This window comes from Hypomesus nipponensis, chromosome 13 (genome assembly GCF_054491055.1).
Source record: "Hypomesus nipponensis isolate SF chromosome 13, ASM5449105v1, whole genome shotgun sequence".
In the NCBI taxonomy this organism is placed as follows: Eukaryota; Metazoa; Chordata; class Actinopteri; order Osmeriformes; family Osmeridae; genus Hypomesus; species Hypomesus nipponensis.
In genome coordinates this window covers 9,786,479-9,803,000 of record NC_140373.1, presented here as the reverse complement: position 1 = coordinate 9,803,000, position 16,522 = coordinate 9,786,479, and the positions used below count along the sequence as shown (strand labels likewise).

Genomic DNA, 16,522 nt, shown 5'->3' with positions numbered 1-16,522 from the left:
AATACAATGGAACGTATATATTCGCCACAACTTAGATTCAATGTGGCCCTCTAGTGTCCTCATCAAGAGATTTTTTGTCTGACATCTGGTTCTGCCGATACAAATATTGAAGCATTAGAATAAAACATTGCACGACCAAACCAACAAATGCTTATTTTAAATTTAATTCAATACATAAATAAATATATACTACAACAGCGTGCAATCTCAACCCAGACCAGACACCTTCATCGTTGGAGTGTAAATCATAATAACTGATTTGAAGTCAGTTTTGGAGATAGTAGCTCCTTCAGTTGAAACGTGATTCTAATTGTTTTAAACTGACCTGGAAATGGGGTCTGAGAGGGACTCGTGTCCGTCTTTCTACGGAAGCCCGAGTGGAAAGCGGGGAAGAATAGCGAAGATGGCGGCGGTTTCAGGGGTATCTCTGCAGGGCAGTAGTCCAGCAAGAGAACTTTCTCACTCGGTTCAGTCTGCAGGGGCCCCGTTGCTTGGAGATCGGGGAAAGGGTGAAGAAGGAACAGGTTAGTCTATCATTTGTGCGAGTAGAGCTTCGTTGGTCAAACTCTGCGATCAGCTATCGTGGGGATAGCCAGGCCAGTCACTCACAACAACAGCCTAAGCTAGTTTGCTAACCTAATACATTAGCACTGTAGACACAACACTTTCTGTTTGAGATCTGGGATACTCGTAAAAGTCCGGCTATCTTTCTATTTATCTTTTATGATAATGGTACAGTAGCTATCCAACGCTAAGTTTGTTACTAGCAAATCATGTATACAGTATAACTAGTTAACGTCAACTGACTAGCTTGATTCGAGCAACGAACGAAGGCTACACTAGCGAAGCTAAGCTACAAAGTTGGAATTTGAAGCAACCACCCTGTCTACAATTCCAGACGGAACTTTTAAACGTGTTTCTAGCCACTTCTTGTTTAGATTGTGTATAGCTTCTCTAATAACATGTCGACATTTCGGAGAAACAGAGACTAGTAACAGGTAATATGGGCTAGTGCACGGTCGTATAGCTCAGTGGTTTTCAAACTTTAGTTCCTCAGGGTCCACTGTCCTGCATGTTTAAGATCATGTTTCCCTGCTCCAACACTCCTGTTTTCAAATGAATGGGTCTCTATCGAACTCTGCCGAAGCTTGATAGCGACCATTGATTTGAATCATGTGTGTTAGAAGAGCGACAACATCTCAAACATGCAGGACAGTGTACCCCGAGGACCAGGGTTAAAGACCACCGGTATAGCTGATATTCATAAAGCTGTAAGTAGCTAGATGTTAAGTTTGTTGTGGACTGGTACTTTCAGAAGCAGAGAAGCAGGGTCGTGTGAATGTGCTCTTGGAGAGGCTCCATGCCAAGCACAACGCTTCACGAACATGGCAGGAGACCAGCAAGGTGGTGCGCCAGGCAATGGTAAGACTGAGAGCCCAGATATCGTGTTGAGTGGAAAAGACTGACAACGACCCCCTTTTATAATTTAATGTCTCCCTCTTTACCCCCCCCCCCCCCCCCCTTCTCTCTCTCATTCTTTTTTTTCTGTTGCAGGAGAAACGTGGTGTGACGAATGCTGCAGGACACCAGCTCCTTCTCACCTGCCTGGAGACACTGCAGAAAGCACTGAAAGGTGAGACAATCAGATGTGAGGTATAGGAGATGGTATTCTCCTTTTGAAACAGGAGAGGAAAATAAACAAAACATAAAATACAGAAATGTGTTGATATTTCTCAGACCACCAAAAGGATGAGCTTGCTAGTCATGAAGCTCAAAAAGTACATGGGTCTCTCTGCACAAGCAAACACCGGATGCCTAATTGGCCAGCAGGCCAATCTCACAAAGCATAACTGTCACCACTCTTAATGTTCATGTCACTTTTCACACAACGTGTTTTGGTTTATTAAACTTAGCGGCTCTTTGACATGCTTGGTTATTGGAATCCTCTTTCTGTGTGTTAGTGTCCTCTCTGCCCTCTATGACCGATCGTTTGGAGTCCATTGCCCGGCAAAACATGTAAGTTCTCTCTCTTTCGAGCTCTCTATCGTTCTCTTCCCCCCTCCCCCCACCCCTCCCTCTGTCTCTCCCTCTCCAGTGGAGACTTGGCTAAAGACTTGAGCTAACGGCCCTCCCCTCCCCAGGCTGGGCTCCCACCTCAGTCCCTCAGGGACTGAGTGTTACATCACCTCAGACATGTTTTATGTGGAGGTGCAGCTGGACACGGCTGGTCAGCTGGTGGACGTCAAGGTGGCCCATCACGGGGAGAATCCTGCGGTCAGTACAACAGAGATCAATGCGGTAGTTAGGATGTTTGAAGTTTGTGTATTTGATGTGTCCTTAGTCAATATCCCACCTCTGGTCTGCCAGACAATGCTTTCTTTTGGTTTGGTTGCCTTGTTGGTCAGTGTGCTCTACAGTTTTTTGATATAAATGTTGCCGTTTCGATTTTGTTCTACTTTGCACAAAGTCATTCAGCATTTTATCCGAATGACATGTAAAGAAGGTGCTGATTGCTGAATCCATTTGAAATTCTGTTATTTTAGAGCTGTCCAGAGCTGATTCAGCACCTCAGGTGAGAGAATAAAATACACCATCACGTGTTCATACAGTACATACACGTTTCACTTGCTTACGTCATTAATTATTACTAATGACACATGTAGCTATCCAAAAATAGTACAACGCAGAGATGTAAATCAGGGAACACATCAGAAGCTGCTTATGCCATGGCTACATAATTAACATCCCACTGACTTTCTGCCAACCACTCTCATATGTCTCATACAGGGAAAAGAACTTTGAAGAATTTTCTAAACACCTCAAAGGTCTTGTCAACCTGTACAAGCTTCCAGGAGATAAGTAAGTTCATTTGATCCCATTTCTGGGTAGTCAGATGTTTATCTTTTAGGCATTTGATGAAGCAGATGAAGGTGCAACGTCTTGGGAATTAATGTAAACCTCAAAAGAGTTTGAAAGCTAATTCCACAGTTCAATAAATACGTTTTTAGCTTAATATTGTATGTTCATTAATGTAAACGATGAGTAATCACCTTAAATTATTGTAATGTCAGTAGCAACACTGTCTTAGCTTTTCTGAATTTTGTTTTATATACATTTGGAAGTGTACTGTGCATTACTTTGTTCAAAAAGAAAATTATTCTGTTCCTATCCAGTAAACTGAAAACCAAAATGTACCTGGCCCTGCAGTCTCTAGAGCTGGATCTGACCAAGATGATGCACATGTTCAGGTAATGTCCCGCTCCCAACGCAAAGTTCTAGAGTCAATTTCTGCGTTTTTTCCATCACCTAATTCTGTCGTTGACCACAGTAACAACACTAGTTGTGCGTGTTGCAGGTTAGCCACAAACGCAAACACGGTGGAGACCATCATCCATGGTAGCGTGGGCCTGCTAACAGCCAGGAGCGGCGGCCATCTTGTTTCTCTGCAGTGCTACGTGTCTCCCTATGACGTGTTCGAGGAGGGAACCGGAACACAGCTCAACTTCACAGATACAAACGGTGAGAGGACAGAAGGTGAATCATACCGACTGTCTCCAATTATGATCTGAGTTGAATTGACTGAAGAAAACAGGTTCGCTTGGGTTTGATAAGAGTTAATAAAGTGAACAAGTTCAAGACAGAATTCTTCCGTTTGAAAGAACGCATCGTCACTATCAGAGCGCTCACAGATCATGCTTCATGCCCCTGCTCTGCACAGTGCCTCGTTCTCTGGGCGTCAGTGTCTCCGTAACAGTAGAAGGAACTTCCTCTGTCTACAAGCTCCCCATCGCCCCCCTCATCACTGGATCCCACCCAGTAGACAACAAGGGGTGAGTACCACTCGACAGACCTGTCTGTCTGAGCTGCTTCTCCACGGCCTATGTGTTGTGGATACAGATGCTACCTCTGGGATAAAGGGAGTATTTGTCAAAAGTGTTGTATTTATCAAATATACAGAGTGTTAACATCATCTTGACAATGAAACGCATAGGACGAGGTTTCAGTCAACAATGTACTGTAGCAGCAATTAAATAAATAAGCAAATCTAAGATGCATATAGTATGAAAAGTAACTAAGTCAGGGGAAATTATTTATACATTACATGCAGTGGGACAGTGTTCCCAAGCACATGAAAAATTTGTCTCAGATATAGGTAATTAACCTTTTATTTTGCTAAATCGTTGTTATAAACTCTCTGGGGGCTAATTCAGTACCATACTAGAAACTGGAGCACTCGCACACGCATACACCAGGGTCTGAAACGTCTTTCATCAGTGTGTAACAACAACAAATGTTTTAACCTCGATTGTGTGTGTGTGTGTGTGTGTGTGTGTGCTTTAGAACCCCATCTTTCTCCTCAGTCACTAATTCCAACTGTGTGGACCTGCCTGCGTGCTTCTTCCTGAAGATGAACCAGCCCATGCCCTTCTCCCTGTCTTTCATCCAGCGAATGGGCAATGCTACAGGTGAGATGGAAAGCATGGTGTGTGTGTGTGCGTACGTACATTTGTGTGTTACTAATTGTACACTAGTGTGTTTGTCTGCCCCACCTGTGTGTCACCCGTGCACACGCGTGTGTGTGAGATGTGACCTTCTAACTCAGCCTTTCTCAATCCCAGTCCTCAATAACCCTTTAAAATCCTGCATGTTATAGATAGACATAACATCTGAACCACGCAGGGCAGGGGGTCCCGAGGACCAGAATAGAGATAGGCCCTGCCTGTTCTAACTCCCCTCTCCCCTCTCCAGGGATCCCTGTGTTTGAGACTCCCCCCACGCTGGCCAACCTCTACGAACTCATCATCCAGAGCCACCTGCAGGAGGAGGGAAGCCCTCCACCCACGCACCACATGCGCTTCTATGCCGTGAGTAACTCCTCAGTCCAGGCCAGCCGTTAGACAGGAGCCAGGTCCAGCAATCAAGAGGAGAGCCGAGGGAACCCCTTCCTGATGGGATAACCAGTGTTTGCATACGCCTGTTCTCCATCTCACCTCGACCTCCCCTCTGATTCTGACCGTTGAGGGCTGCTCTCTCGTGTAAAAGCTGTTGGATCGGTGTGATTGCTGTCACAGTCACAGTGGAGAAAAGCGTCTCAATACAAAAATAATCGAATGTAACGTAAAACAGACACAACCGAACTAAACAACACAACTAAATGGTCAGACATGTTTAATCGATCCATAGACAGTTCAATATATCCTTCCGAACGTGTTCTCTCTCGCCCCAGTCGCTACCCGACCAGCAGCACTGCTACTTCCTGAACGGTGACGCGCCGGTGCAGGATGGGCGGTCCCTGCAGGGGGCGCTGGTCTCCAAGATCCCCTTCCGCCACCCGGCCCAGGTGCCGGCCCTGCTGGACGTCATCCGCCACCAGGCGGCCTACAACACGCTGATCGGCAGTTGCGTCAAACGCACCTTCATCAAGGAGGGTGAGTGGAGGTGGCTGCCATGGCGAGAAACGAGAGCAGGGCGTTTTTCCTCCGTAAAGGAAACCTCTCTGTCTCTCTCTCCATTCCTGGAGGAAGAGCAGGCCGCTGTGATGTGATTGGTTAGAGCTGATGTTACAGAGACGTTTTCCCCTGTCCTGATTGGATCACCCTCACTTTATTAGTTTGATTTCTCGAGTCAAATAAGTGTTATTTGTCGTATCCAACGATTGCATGGTTTACCGACACTACTGCCGGGTGAAAAAATACACCGAAGGAGATTTTTAAGTCAGCGTGATACATGAAGATTTGATCATCTGTGCTTGTTTCAGAAACCCCAGGTATCCTCCAGTTTGAGGTGTGTCCCCTAACAGACTCCAGCTTCAGCGTGTCCTTCCAGCACCCTGTCAACGAGTCTCTCGTCTGTGGTGAGCGTCCTGCCCGCCACGCCAACCCATATACGTGGCTTTTCACTCGTTTGTTCTCAGCGAACCTACTTTGGAATCGGGAGACGCAGAGCATGGGCAGCATGTGCGTGTCGCTCGTCCAGGCTGACAAAAGTCTCTCTGAGTCACTCCCGTCTCTCTTCCTCCCTCTCCCTCGATCCTGCAGTGGTGATGGAGGTGATAGACTCCAGGCAGGTGTCCTGCAAGCTCTACAAGGGCCTATCAGACGCCTTGATCTGCACCGACGATTTTATCACCAAAGTGGTTCAGAGGTGGGTGATTCGATTTTTCCCCTCAGCAGGCTCCTCTTGATGCGATGACGTAGCAGAAGATCGTCTCAAATAAGCAAGGGTGGTACAAAGTACTGCAGCAGCATGTTTAGGAAGACACCAGGTCCCTATAGTTGGCTCCATATCCTAAAGCATTTTTTTAAATGTTCCTTAATATTAACACAATTTTACTTGAAACTGGACACAGTGCCACTTAGTACACTTAATTTGTGGCACTATTAGAAATAAATTGTTTAAAATGTAATCATCTCAAGACCTCTTTAATTTAATCAGCCGTAATCTTCGAGTTTTCCATCGTCTGACACCATCCTGCTTTTCTTCTGTCCTCGCCAGATGCATGTCCATTCCAGTGACCATGCGGGCCATCCGAAGGAAGGCCGAGACCATCCAGGCGGACACGCCAGCCCTCTCACTCATAGCCGAAACGGTGGAGATCATGGTGAAGAAGAACCTGCCCCCTGCTGGCAGCCCCGGCTACAGCATGGCCACAGGCGCAGATGGAAGCAATCCCATGGGGCTCCCTGGGATGAGCGGAGGCAACACGCCAACCGGCGGCAACAGCGACGGCCCTGGTGGCGCCTTCCCCGGGCCTATCAGTTCGCTGTATGGGATGGGTCGCAGTCAAGGGCAAGGCGGAGAGTGCATGCCTCAGGGTGGGGCAGCCAATCAGCAACAGCTTCAACAGCAGCAGCAGCAGCAGCAGCAACAACAGCAACAACAACAGCAGCAGCAAGGTCACTCAGACGATTTCAGCAAAGTGACCCAAAATCCCATACTGACCAGCTTGTTGCAGATCACAGGCAGCGTGGGTTCAAGTCCCGGCCCTCAGAATGCCTCGTCCGGCTCCCAGCCTCCCCAAACCCCGCCCCCGACATCATCACCAGCCAGCAACACCAAGAACCATCCTATGTTGATGAACCTGCTGAAAGATAACCCCGCCCAAGACTTTGCAGCACTGTACGGGTCCAGCCCCCTGGAGAGGCAGAATTCGTCGTCGGGTTCGCCTCGCACGGACGGCATGGGGGGCGGCTCCTGCCCCGGGGGCGGCACCAAGGTCAAGAAGAAGCGCCCGCGGGGGACGGAGAAGGGTGGGGTTGTGTCTGGGGGCGGAGGTGGTGGTGGGGGTATGGGTGGGAAGCAGCAGCAGTCGTCCATGCAGCACCATCACCAGCACCCGTCTAGCCACGTGGACGACTTCCACCGCGAGCTCTTCTCCATGGACGTGGACACCTCCCAGAACCCCATCTTTGACGTCAACCTGCCGGGCGACGGCCTGGACACGCCTCACAACATCACCCCGGCGCCCAGCCAGTGCGGGACCCCGCCCTCCGGGCCCGGGGTGTCCTATCACGCGCAGTCGCACGTCCAGTCCCAGCAGCAGGCGCCGCAACCTCCTCGCATGCGGGACGTCCGCCTGTCCAGCTCGGACAGCATCGGCGCCGACATCACGGAGATCCTGTCGGATCTGCCCGAGCAGACGGGCAAGGGCGGCGGGGGCGGAGGGCACGGGCAGCACCACATGGGCGGCGGCGGCGGCGACGAAGGGGGCGCCCTCGGCACGCCCATCCGCGACTCGTCCAGCTCGGGCCAGGGCAGCGCCGTGTTCGAGGCGGACATCTTCAACGCCAACAGCAACGAGAACCCCTTCACGGACGCCGCCGACCTCATCGCCGAGGCGACGGCCACGGCTGCCACGCCCAACAGCGACACGTCGTCCACCAACTTTTTCCCCGACGCGGCGGACTTCAACCCCGAGCTGCTGGCGTCTGGCCACGGCTTCCCGCAGGCCTACTTCGAGGACAGCTCCCCGAGCGCCGACGGAGACCTGGACCTCGTCAAAGGCTTCGGCGGGAGCAGCCAGCAGAACACGCCCTCGGGCACCCCCCGGAACCCCACTCCCCACGGCCAGAGCACCCCCGACCCGTCGCTCAAAGACCCTTTCGACATGGTGTTCGGCGGGAGCGGCGGAGGGGGCAAACCTCTGCTCGGTCAGGCCCCGGATCTGGGGGATGCCCACTCCTCGCTGACGGGGGACCGGCAGAGCCCCCTCATGATGGGCATGGGGGGGGCCGGGAGTGACTTCAAGAGCGGCGAGACCAAAGCCAAGCAGCAGCAGCAGCAACAGCAGGGGATGATGAGGGCTAAGGATGACATCGGTATCGGCAGCGGGAGCAGCGCGGGGCTGGGGATGATGAGCGGAGGACTGTCCTCTGAGGGGAAGCAGGTCAAGCGAAGCCGCACCCCTTCCAGCGAGGGCAAATCCAAAGAGGGGAAGCCTCCCAAACGCAAGAAGCTCGACCCGGACGGGAAGTCCCCTTCCCACAGCTCAGGGGGCCGGCCTTACACCCCTCCCAGCGTGGGCTCGGGGTCCGGGGGTAGCATGGGCGGAGGGGGGTCCAAGTCCCCGGGGCGCTCCCAGACCCCACCTGGTGGCGCCACCCCACCCATCCCCAAAATTACCATCCAGATTCCCAAAGGGACCATAACCGGGGGGAAGACGTTGTCCCACGGGGGGTACACCTCCAGCAGCTCTGCGGGCAGCGGCACTGGAGGCACGGGAGGCATGGGCGGAAGCAAGAGCCACCACTCCCACTCCTCCTCTTCCTCAGGGAAGATGAAGAGCAAGGAGGGCTCCATGGGCCACAGTGGCAGCTCCAAGCCTGGGAGTGTGGGAGGCGGTGGAGGGGTTGGAGGTGGACTCTCGCAGTCCAAAAGCTCGTCTCAGGGAATGGGTGTTGGCAAGCCGGGCTCCTCCCCCATCACCAAACATGGCCTCTCTGGGTCCGGAAGCGGTGGAGGTGGCGTGGGAAGTGGGAACAAGATCAAGCCCCAGGGGGGCAAGCCCCCCGGGTCCCTCATGAATCCCAGCATCAAGCCCAACATCTCGCCCTCGCATTCTCGCTCCGGGGGCTCTGACAAGCTGTCCTCCCCCATGAAGATGCAGCAGTCGCAGGTCCCAGGGACGCCACCCTCTTCCAAGGCCAAATCCCCGATGGGCTCCGGGGGCGGCGGATCAGGGGGGTCCAAGTCTTCCTCCGGAGGAGGAGGAGGTGGTGGAATGGGCTCCCAGAAACCCATGGGGGGCGGCTCCTCCTCTGGCTCCTCCTCCTCCACGTCCTCGTCAAGCTCGTCCTCTGGCAACATGGCCTTTTCAGGAGGCTCCCAGTCTCAGTATAGTGGTGGTGGAGGAGGAGGAGGGGGTGGAGGGGGAGGGGGAGGGGGAGGAGGAGGGGGTGGGGGGGGAGGAGGGAGTGGAGGGGGGGGAGGAGGAGGAGGAGGGGGGGGTGGTGGTGGAGGTGGACAAAACAATGCAAACAACCCCAATGCCAAGGGCAAGTCTCCCAGTCGCAACAAGAAACCCTCCCTGATCGCCGTCATAGACAAGCTCAAGAGTGTGGGCAGTGGCACCGGGGGCTCAGAGGATGGTTGTGAAGGCGGCCCCCCTGTCACCGGGGGGGGCGGCGGGGGTGGTGCTCCGCCCCCGGGCGGGCCGGGGGGCGGGCCTCCAAACCTCGGCGCCTCCTCGAAGCACGTCATGTCGTCGCAAAGCGGGGAGTATCTAAGCAAACGGGACAAGATGGACAAAGAGGGCAAGGCCAAAGTGTCTGTTTCGGGGGGCAACAGCGGGGAGAAGAAGATGATTGACCCCAAGACGGGAGCGGTGTGCGGCACGGGCGTGGCCAAGATCATCATCAGCAAACCGGACAGTGCCTCCCCGAGCATCAAGGCCAAGGTGACGCTCCAGAAACCCGGGGAAGGTTCCGGCGGCGAGTCGATGCGCCCCCAGCACTCTGGCGTCAAAGCGTCGCCGCTGTTCAGCGGCTCCACCCCCAAGCACGACCGCTCGTCCCCCAGCCACAGCCGCTCCCCGGGGTACATGCCGCTCAACCACGACAGCGAGAGCGAGTCGGGGAGCAGCTCTGTGGCGGAGAAGTCCCACCAGAACAGCCCGAGCTCAGATGACGACCAGAGCATGCGGCCCCTCCCCCCGCAGGACTACATGAGCTCCGTGGCCCTCAGCTCCGGGGAAAGACACAAGAAGCATAAGAAGGAGAAGAAGAAACAGAAGGAAAGGGAACGAGAGAGAGACAGAGACAGAGAGAGGGAGAGGGAAAGAGAGAGGGAGAAGGAGAAGAAGAAATCCTCCATGTCTATGGGCCCTACGTCGCATCCAATGAAAGCCGACAGTTGGTCGAGGTCTCCCATCTCGGCTTCTGATTCGTCGATGTCCATGATGGGGACGGACCGCCCCTTGAGACCCAGTCCGGTCTACATGCGAAATGAAGACGACGACCTCATGGACTCTGCCCTCACGGGCAACCTTTAACCCTCAAAGTAGACACGTTTTTAAGCGTCTCACCAACAAAGAATCTCTCGTTATGCATGCGATATCTGCCCCGGTTAAGACATTGAAGTTGCCTGAAGTTAAAAGGATGGAGAATGCAGGTACCAAATGACTGTGTTCAAAATTCAAACATGGGTCAATTTTTTAAGCAGAATATTTTTTTAAATTAGTTTCCGTGCATTACTGATACACAAGTTGGTCGTACACTGTGGGTGCTCTAGCACATGATTTGAATCCAATTTGTTCACCCTTTGACATCAAGTTTTGCCTCCAAATGTCTCAATAACATCAACATTTTACATCATTTTATTTCATTTGCTGTTTGATATCAGACTCCCCCCCCCCCCCCTTCTCTTATCTTAATGATATTTTAAGTCAGAGTTTAAGTTTTAAGGTAAAGATGATCAGGCATACTTTAATTGGAGTTTGCAAATAATTTCTCCTGGGTGGGGTATTTACCAGGGGTTTTATAAAGAACTATGACATTGTTTTATGAAGTATTATCAAAGGTTTCTAACATCTTATTGTACAGTTTAAAATGCCTTGATTTTGTGCCATGTGATGGGGGATCATAGGTTTTGATACCACTGAACATGTTTACGGGGCAGGTTTGTGTAGATATCAGTGATTTTATGCTATTTAAGTACATAAACCCATGTGCTTATTTTTAGCATAGAAATGTATGAATATAAAATATTTCCATGCCAAGTATTTGTTGTGATCATTTATTTTATTTAACTCATGTTGGCTTGTGTGCTAATGATATTTAAAGCAGGTGTCATAGCCATGAGGTGGCTGATTTCTGATTGTTTACAATAACTAGATTCGGAGTTAGTTCATCAGCAACTGGCCTGAGTGTTACATTGAAGGCCAAATCAGCAGGTCTAACAAAAAAGAAACAGTGATCAGGATCTAATCAGATTGTTGGCCTGCCATCTCCATAGATCAGGGCCAATTCAAGAGACATGTTGTTACATAAACAGCACAGTAGATGTCAGCAATGAGCTACACTGTGTAGTCCTCATTAGTTGAGGAAACAAATGTTTGTCCTTCCAGGATGGAATCCCTGTGGTAATGATTAGGGGTTAAATATGTTTCATGCTTGTACACAAAACAGAGAGAAGAGGGGACAAGGCAATTAAAATGTAAACAAAGAAAGATCTAAGGACACTGTAAAACACTTTTTTTTTTTTATCAGGGACATGGAATGGGTTGGTTACAGTTAGTTGACTTCGTATTTATTAAATGCAAAATTATTATAATGCAAATATACATTTTGAAAGGAGGGGTTAGCAGCATGTGTGTAAACACCCTTATTAAGAAGCCAGAAAACATTGTTAGTATGTCAACCTAAAGGAATGTTGAAAGATAAAGTACCCCTTGTGTCACTTTTGTACATTGACGTATAACGCAGGGTAAAAAATGGGGCCCTCTTTTTACGTCAACCTTGATTTATGTTTGCGTACAGAAATCTCCCGACCCCGAAGTTGACTTTCACAATGCCATCAGATGGCAATACATGGTGTGGAACGATCAAATCCACTCAGCAGAGAGATGCTGTGCGTGGAGCTGACATGGTCGTCCATGGTTCTCTCGTGCATATGACTACGACGTATGCCCGTATACGGAACCTGGTCGTTCTCATTCCTCACAGGACTGGGGAGAAGGAGCTGGATTGGGTGAGAGCACAGCGCTCCCTCCTGTAGGAGCTTTGTAGGACGTACTCCACCTCCTGCAATGTTACAGCCCGCACTTTTGACTGGCCTCCACCCACTCACTGCTCATTTAGCTGTGACATTGACTAGCGCTCAATCAAAGTCTATTGTGTTTTCACTTAAAATCCATTCCACACATGTACTCTAACGAACACTTTCTAAAAGGGAGAGAGCTGGGGATTAATGGGTAGGGTCACGTGCGTTCATAATGCCGGTCTTGGACAGAAGCCTGCATGTTACAGATATGGATTGTACCTCCTAAGTGGCGGTTCTGCCATTTTAATTGGATTCCTCTCAGGTTTGTGCTGATCTGAAAACAGGGAGGGAAGGTGAGAGGATATGAGATGATGCCACTAAGACATAGCTCAAAGTGATGGCCTCCGTCACTATCTCCTGGCTACCTCCCAGCCTCTTAATAGACACCTGGCTCGGAGACTCTCTTGACCTGTGACCTGTAGCCAGAGCCTTTACTCTGCCTTGATGACTTGCTGGTACCTCTGATGAGCTACTTGGCCGGTGTCGGGTTCTGATGTGCTGACTCAGGCAGGCGAACTCCCACTGTGCACTGCAACACTGCACCATCGAGTCGGTCGCTCCCTCGCAAGAGGGCTCTCGGCTCAGGTGACACATGCTTTCCCAAGCCAGCTGTGGCGTTTGCATTCTTGAGTTCCACGCCCACACACGCGCGCTGAACAACCGGAGGGGTTGTTTCGGAGATGCAATGCATTATTTAGGCACGGTCTGAGTGTTTCGGGGTCAACAGCGTTAGTGCAATGTGTTTGCTGGTGAGAAACGGCTTGTCTAGCAGGAGCATATGTATTGAGTCATCGAGTTAAAGGGTGTCGAGATGTCCAATGTCAGTTGTCGTCAGCTGTGAAAATACTTATAATTCAAGTTTCCCCCTGGCAAAATAAAGTAATGGTCTTCATGTGAGGAAGCATTTTGCCAGTTCAAAGAATAATCAAGAATTAATTATCAGGGGTACAGACCCTCTTTCATACAGAACACGCACGTTGCCTGACTTACAATGGTGGTAACAGATATTCTCAAAGTGATGATACCTATCATCTGTCCCTCTCTTATGTTCCCTCAGTAGACTCTAACTTGCACTCACAAATACACAAAGAAGGTATTTCTGTGGCCTCACGGCTCAGTGTCAGCCGAGATGCTCATTTGCGTCACACATTTTTCCCCATCTGTCAAATGTCAAAAAAAAAGCCTGAGATAGCATGCTCTGCAACTCTCCATCTCTCACTCTCTCTCACTCTCTCTCTCTCTCTCTCTCTCTCTCTTTTTCCTTCTCTCTCTTTCCTTCTCTCTCTCTCTTTCAATTCTTGACTTTCAGCTCTCTGTCGACCTTCATAAACTGCTGATCTCTCATTTCTCCTATTCATCCATTTTCACCATCATCCCGCCCACCTTGCTAACCCAGTTTTCTGGCTCACACTTGATCCTATTCTTTGGAACGTCTCCATGTTTGACTCCTTCTTTACTTCAGTTATCCTCTGCTATGCTTCCCTCCATCTTGCTCGTCAGACGTGTTTTGTGTCCCATTTTCTCTAATCCCTCACATTTCCACAATTTATTTTCCAATTTGCACTTGGTCAAATTACTTCCATTCTTCTCTCTTGTCCACCTGTTTTATGTTTCCTGTTTCCAGAAAACGTGGAAACCATTATTTCTGCTTCTTCATCTCTTTTTCTAAATCTCCTGCCGCCCCCGTGAGAGCTGCTGCCTTGGGCCTTCCAGCTGCTCTGTCCTGCCAGAACTTCCATAAGCTTCTCTCTCTCTCTACCTCACTGTCTCACAGTCTCTCTTTGTCTCTCTCTCTCTCTACCTCACTGTCTCACAGTCTCTCTCTGTCTCTCTGTCTCTCTCACCCCTTCTGTGCTCTCTCTGTCTCTCTCTCTCTCCCCTTCTGTCGCTCTCTCTGTCTCTCTCTCTCTCCCCTTCTTGTGACCCGCGTCCTCTGTGCCCCCCCCCCCCCTCCCAGCACCTAACACCGCAAAGGCCAGGCTGAAAGCTGACAGAGAGATGCTTTAATTCTCAGCCTGCGATTTGGATGTTCTAGTTCCGCTCCTTAGTTATCGTTAAGAGAAGGATTAAGTGTGACTTAGATAGCTGCAGTATTTAAGGCCAGAGATAAGGAAAAGGGAGCAGGATCTGAAAGGTCGTCTCAGGTTCCAGAAGGGATTTTTGAACTTGTGTTGGAAATCAAAGCTCAAGTTGTTTGGAGATATGGCTTCTTATTAGGTACAAGGTAAACAATCTGTGCTGACAAGGCGATAAATGTCAAAGCTAATGTGTTTTGCGTCAACCTAAATCCCTGTGAGACACATACAGTGCATTGCTAAACCGAAAGTTTCAACAGAAGTGTAATATGTGACACTGAGAGGTTCACAGGAATGGATGTCAGAAAGGTTTACTCCAGTTGTTGTATTTCCTCAGCCATGAAATTAGTTTAATAAATTCTGCTGACAGCCTTCCATATGTGGTGCTGTGTCTATAGCCTTTCACTCCTGATGAACTAGATGGCACGGAAATAACGAACACACGCTATTGGCTTAGATAAGAAGTCATTGGGGGCAGAGTCATTTGCCAGTTAGTTAGGCTTTATGGCAGAGGAATGGAGGGGAGAGGGAAGAAAGTGCAGAGGTATTTTCAGCTCAGTGCTGCGTCTTTAAATAAACTGTAAGATATTGTATCAAGGGTATTATATGTCATCCAGCAAGCTTCTGGTAAACTCTATTGGCTGTTTTGAATGTTCAGTATTCAATTTTGAGTGTGCAGTTATAAGTATACTGGATTTGGGGAAAGCTGTGTCTATAGCTAGCATAACCTCTTTGTCAAGAATGTAGAAAGGTTATGAAATGGCTCACAGTATGGGTCAAGGCAAGTTGTCTAATTGAGTTTGTATTTTTCCACCTTGTAGCCTGGGACAAATTCTGCCTCTACATGTTTATCTGCACTGGCAGATGGGTTTGGATATCCGCCCATTTCCCTCCTATCAGAATGTGGTTGGGACAATCACAATTGTTATATGGGGCGGGTTAAATACGTGACTGTACAGAGGAGCATCTTTGAGGCATTTCCGTGAACACTAAAGATTACATTTATTTGCTCTGATTGTTTGTATTTCTCCAATTCCATCCCAGTGCGCCCAGAGGCATGTGGGTCTGCACCAATTGATAACACCCCTTGGAAATTGACAATAAAGATTGGTGGTGCCAGGCTGCTAATACAGCCTGGTCCTGTAAAGAAGAAGTCTGATCAAGATGAATCATCTCACTCAAGTCAAACTGGGAGTTCTGTCAGCAGGGTTTGTGAGAGTGCCAGGCCCCAGACAGAGGCTCAGGAGGGGTCACGACCCAGCAGGGGGGGCCTGGAGTGGTGGGCGAGGGCCTGGTTCTCCTGCAGACATGACCAGCGGTCTCCGTAGTCCGACCCACAGTCTGAACGCCAGCCTGGAGCAGCGCCAAACAGAGCCATGATGGAGCTCCGGTTGACGAGACCCAGCGGGGCCAGAAACACACCAGCTGGTCTGAGGGGGGGGGAGGGCTCCATAGACACGCGAACCATCGAGGACCTGTGAGAGGCCAGGATGGAAATGAGGCATGTCGCGAATAGGGGGTGGAGCACGCAACGGAGGCGGATGTGATGAGCCGGAAAGATCCAAGAGGCTGAAAGAGACGAGGGACCCAGGGAAGAGGGGCCCACACCCAGCCAGACAGCACTGCCAGGACTCTGGGAGGACATGGGGGATCGGTGGAGAGGAGGGCGGAGGGCGGAGCTGGGGGAGTGTGGGGAAGAGAGGAAGGGCGACGGGGAGACCAAGTCCTCCTTCTACGTCTCTCTCCTTTTCAAAGAATCAAGGAACAGGTGAAGGAAGGGCGCGGAAGGGAGGAAGGGACTGAAAAAGAGAGAGGGGGTTAGATGGAGGGGAAGTAGGAAAAGAAGGGTGAGCTAGAGGGAGCAGAGAGCGTCCCCACATCAGGGACTGGGTAGGAGAGACAGGGAGGGAGGGTTCAAGAAGAAGTAACCATCTGATGGGCAAGTCAACAGTTAGTGATGGAGGACTACAAGCATTGCTGGGGATTAACATGGTCACCACCTTCCCTCAATGAATGACATTGACTGATTAGCATATGAAGCACGGGAAGTCTTACAGGTGAAAAAAACTCCAAGCAACCCCAGAACATTCACCCCCACTGTGGAGGAGCTACATTCTCAGGACCATGGATAGGGTCACACAAATCAGGACCTTGGACAGTTCCTTTGCCAAGATTTGGTACTGAATAGC

General features: G+C 50.3%; 1 protein-coding gene across 1 annotated transcript; it reads left to right on the top strand.

The window, feature by feature from the left end:
- The first annotated feature begins 390 nt into the window (after positions 1-390).
- On the top strand, positions 391-11,216 carry med1 (mediator complex subunit 1). Its single transcript, XM_084670758.1, has 16 exons — positions 391-524; positions 1,316-1,422; positions 1,555-1,633; positions 1,962-2,016; positions 2,142-2,274; positions 2,544-2,572; positions 2,788-2,859; positions 3,174-3,248; positions 3,356-3,519; positions 3,719-3,830; positions 4,342-4,466; positions 4,750-4,865; positions 5,228-5,429; positions 5,759-5,854; positions 6,039-6,144; positions 6,496-11,216. Exons 1-16 carry the CDS (start codon positions 404-406, stop codon positions 10,487-10,489), a joined length of 5,586 nt encoding a protein of 1,861 aa, XP_084526884.1. The 5' UTR covers positions 391-403; the 3' UTR covers positions 10,490-11,216.
- The last annotated feature ends 5,306 nt before the right edge of the window (positions 11,217-16,522 follow it).

What these genes read in the sequence shown, in the direction of transcription:
- med1 (XM_084670758.1), top strand. Translation starts at nt 404, where the DNA reads ATGGCGGCGGTTTCAGGGGTATCTCTGCAGGGCAGTAGTCCAGCAAGA. An exon ending in ACTGCAGAAAGCACTGAAAG is followed by an intron (nt 1,634 to 1,961) that starts GTGAGACAATCA and finishes TCTGTGTGTTAG; the next exon opens with TGTCCTCTCTGCCCTCTATG. An exon ending in ATCACGGGGAGAATCCTGCG is followed by an intron (nt 2,275 to 2,543) that starts GTCAGTACAACA and finishes CTGTTATTTTAG; the next exon opens with AGCTGTCCAGAGCTGATTCA.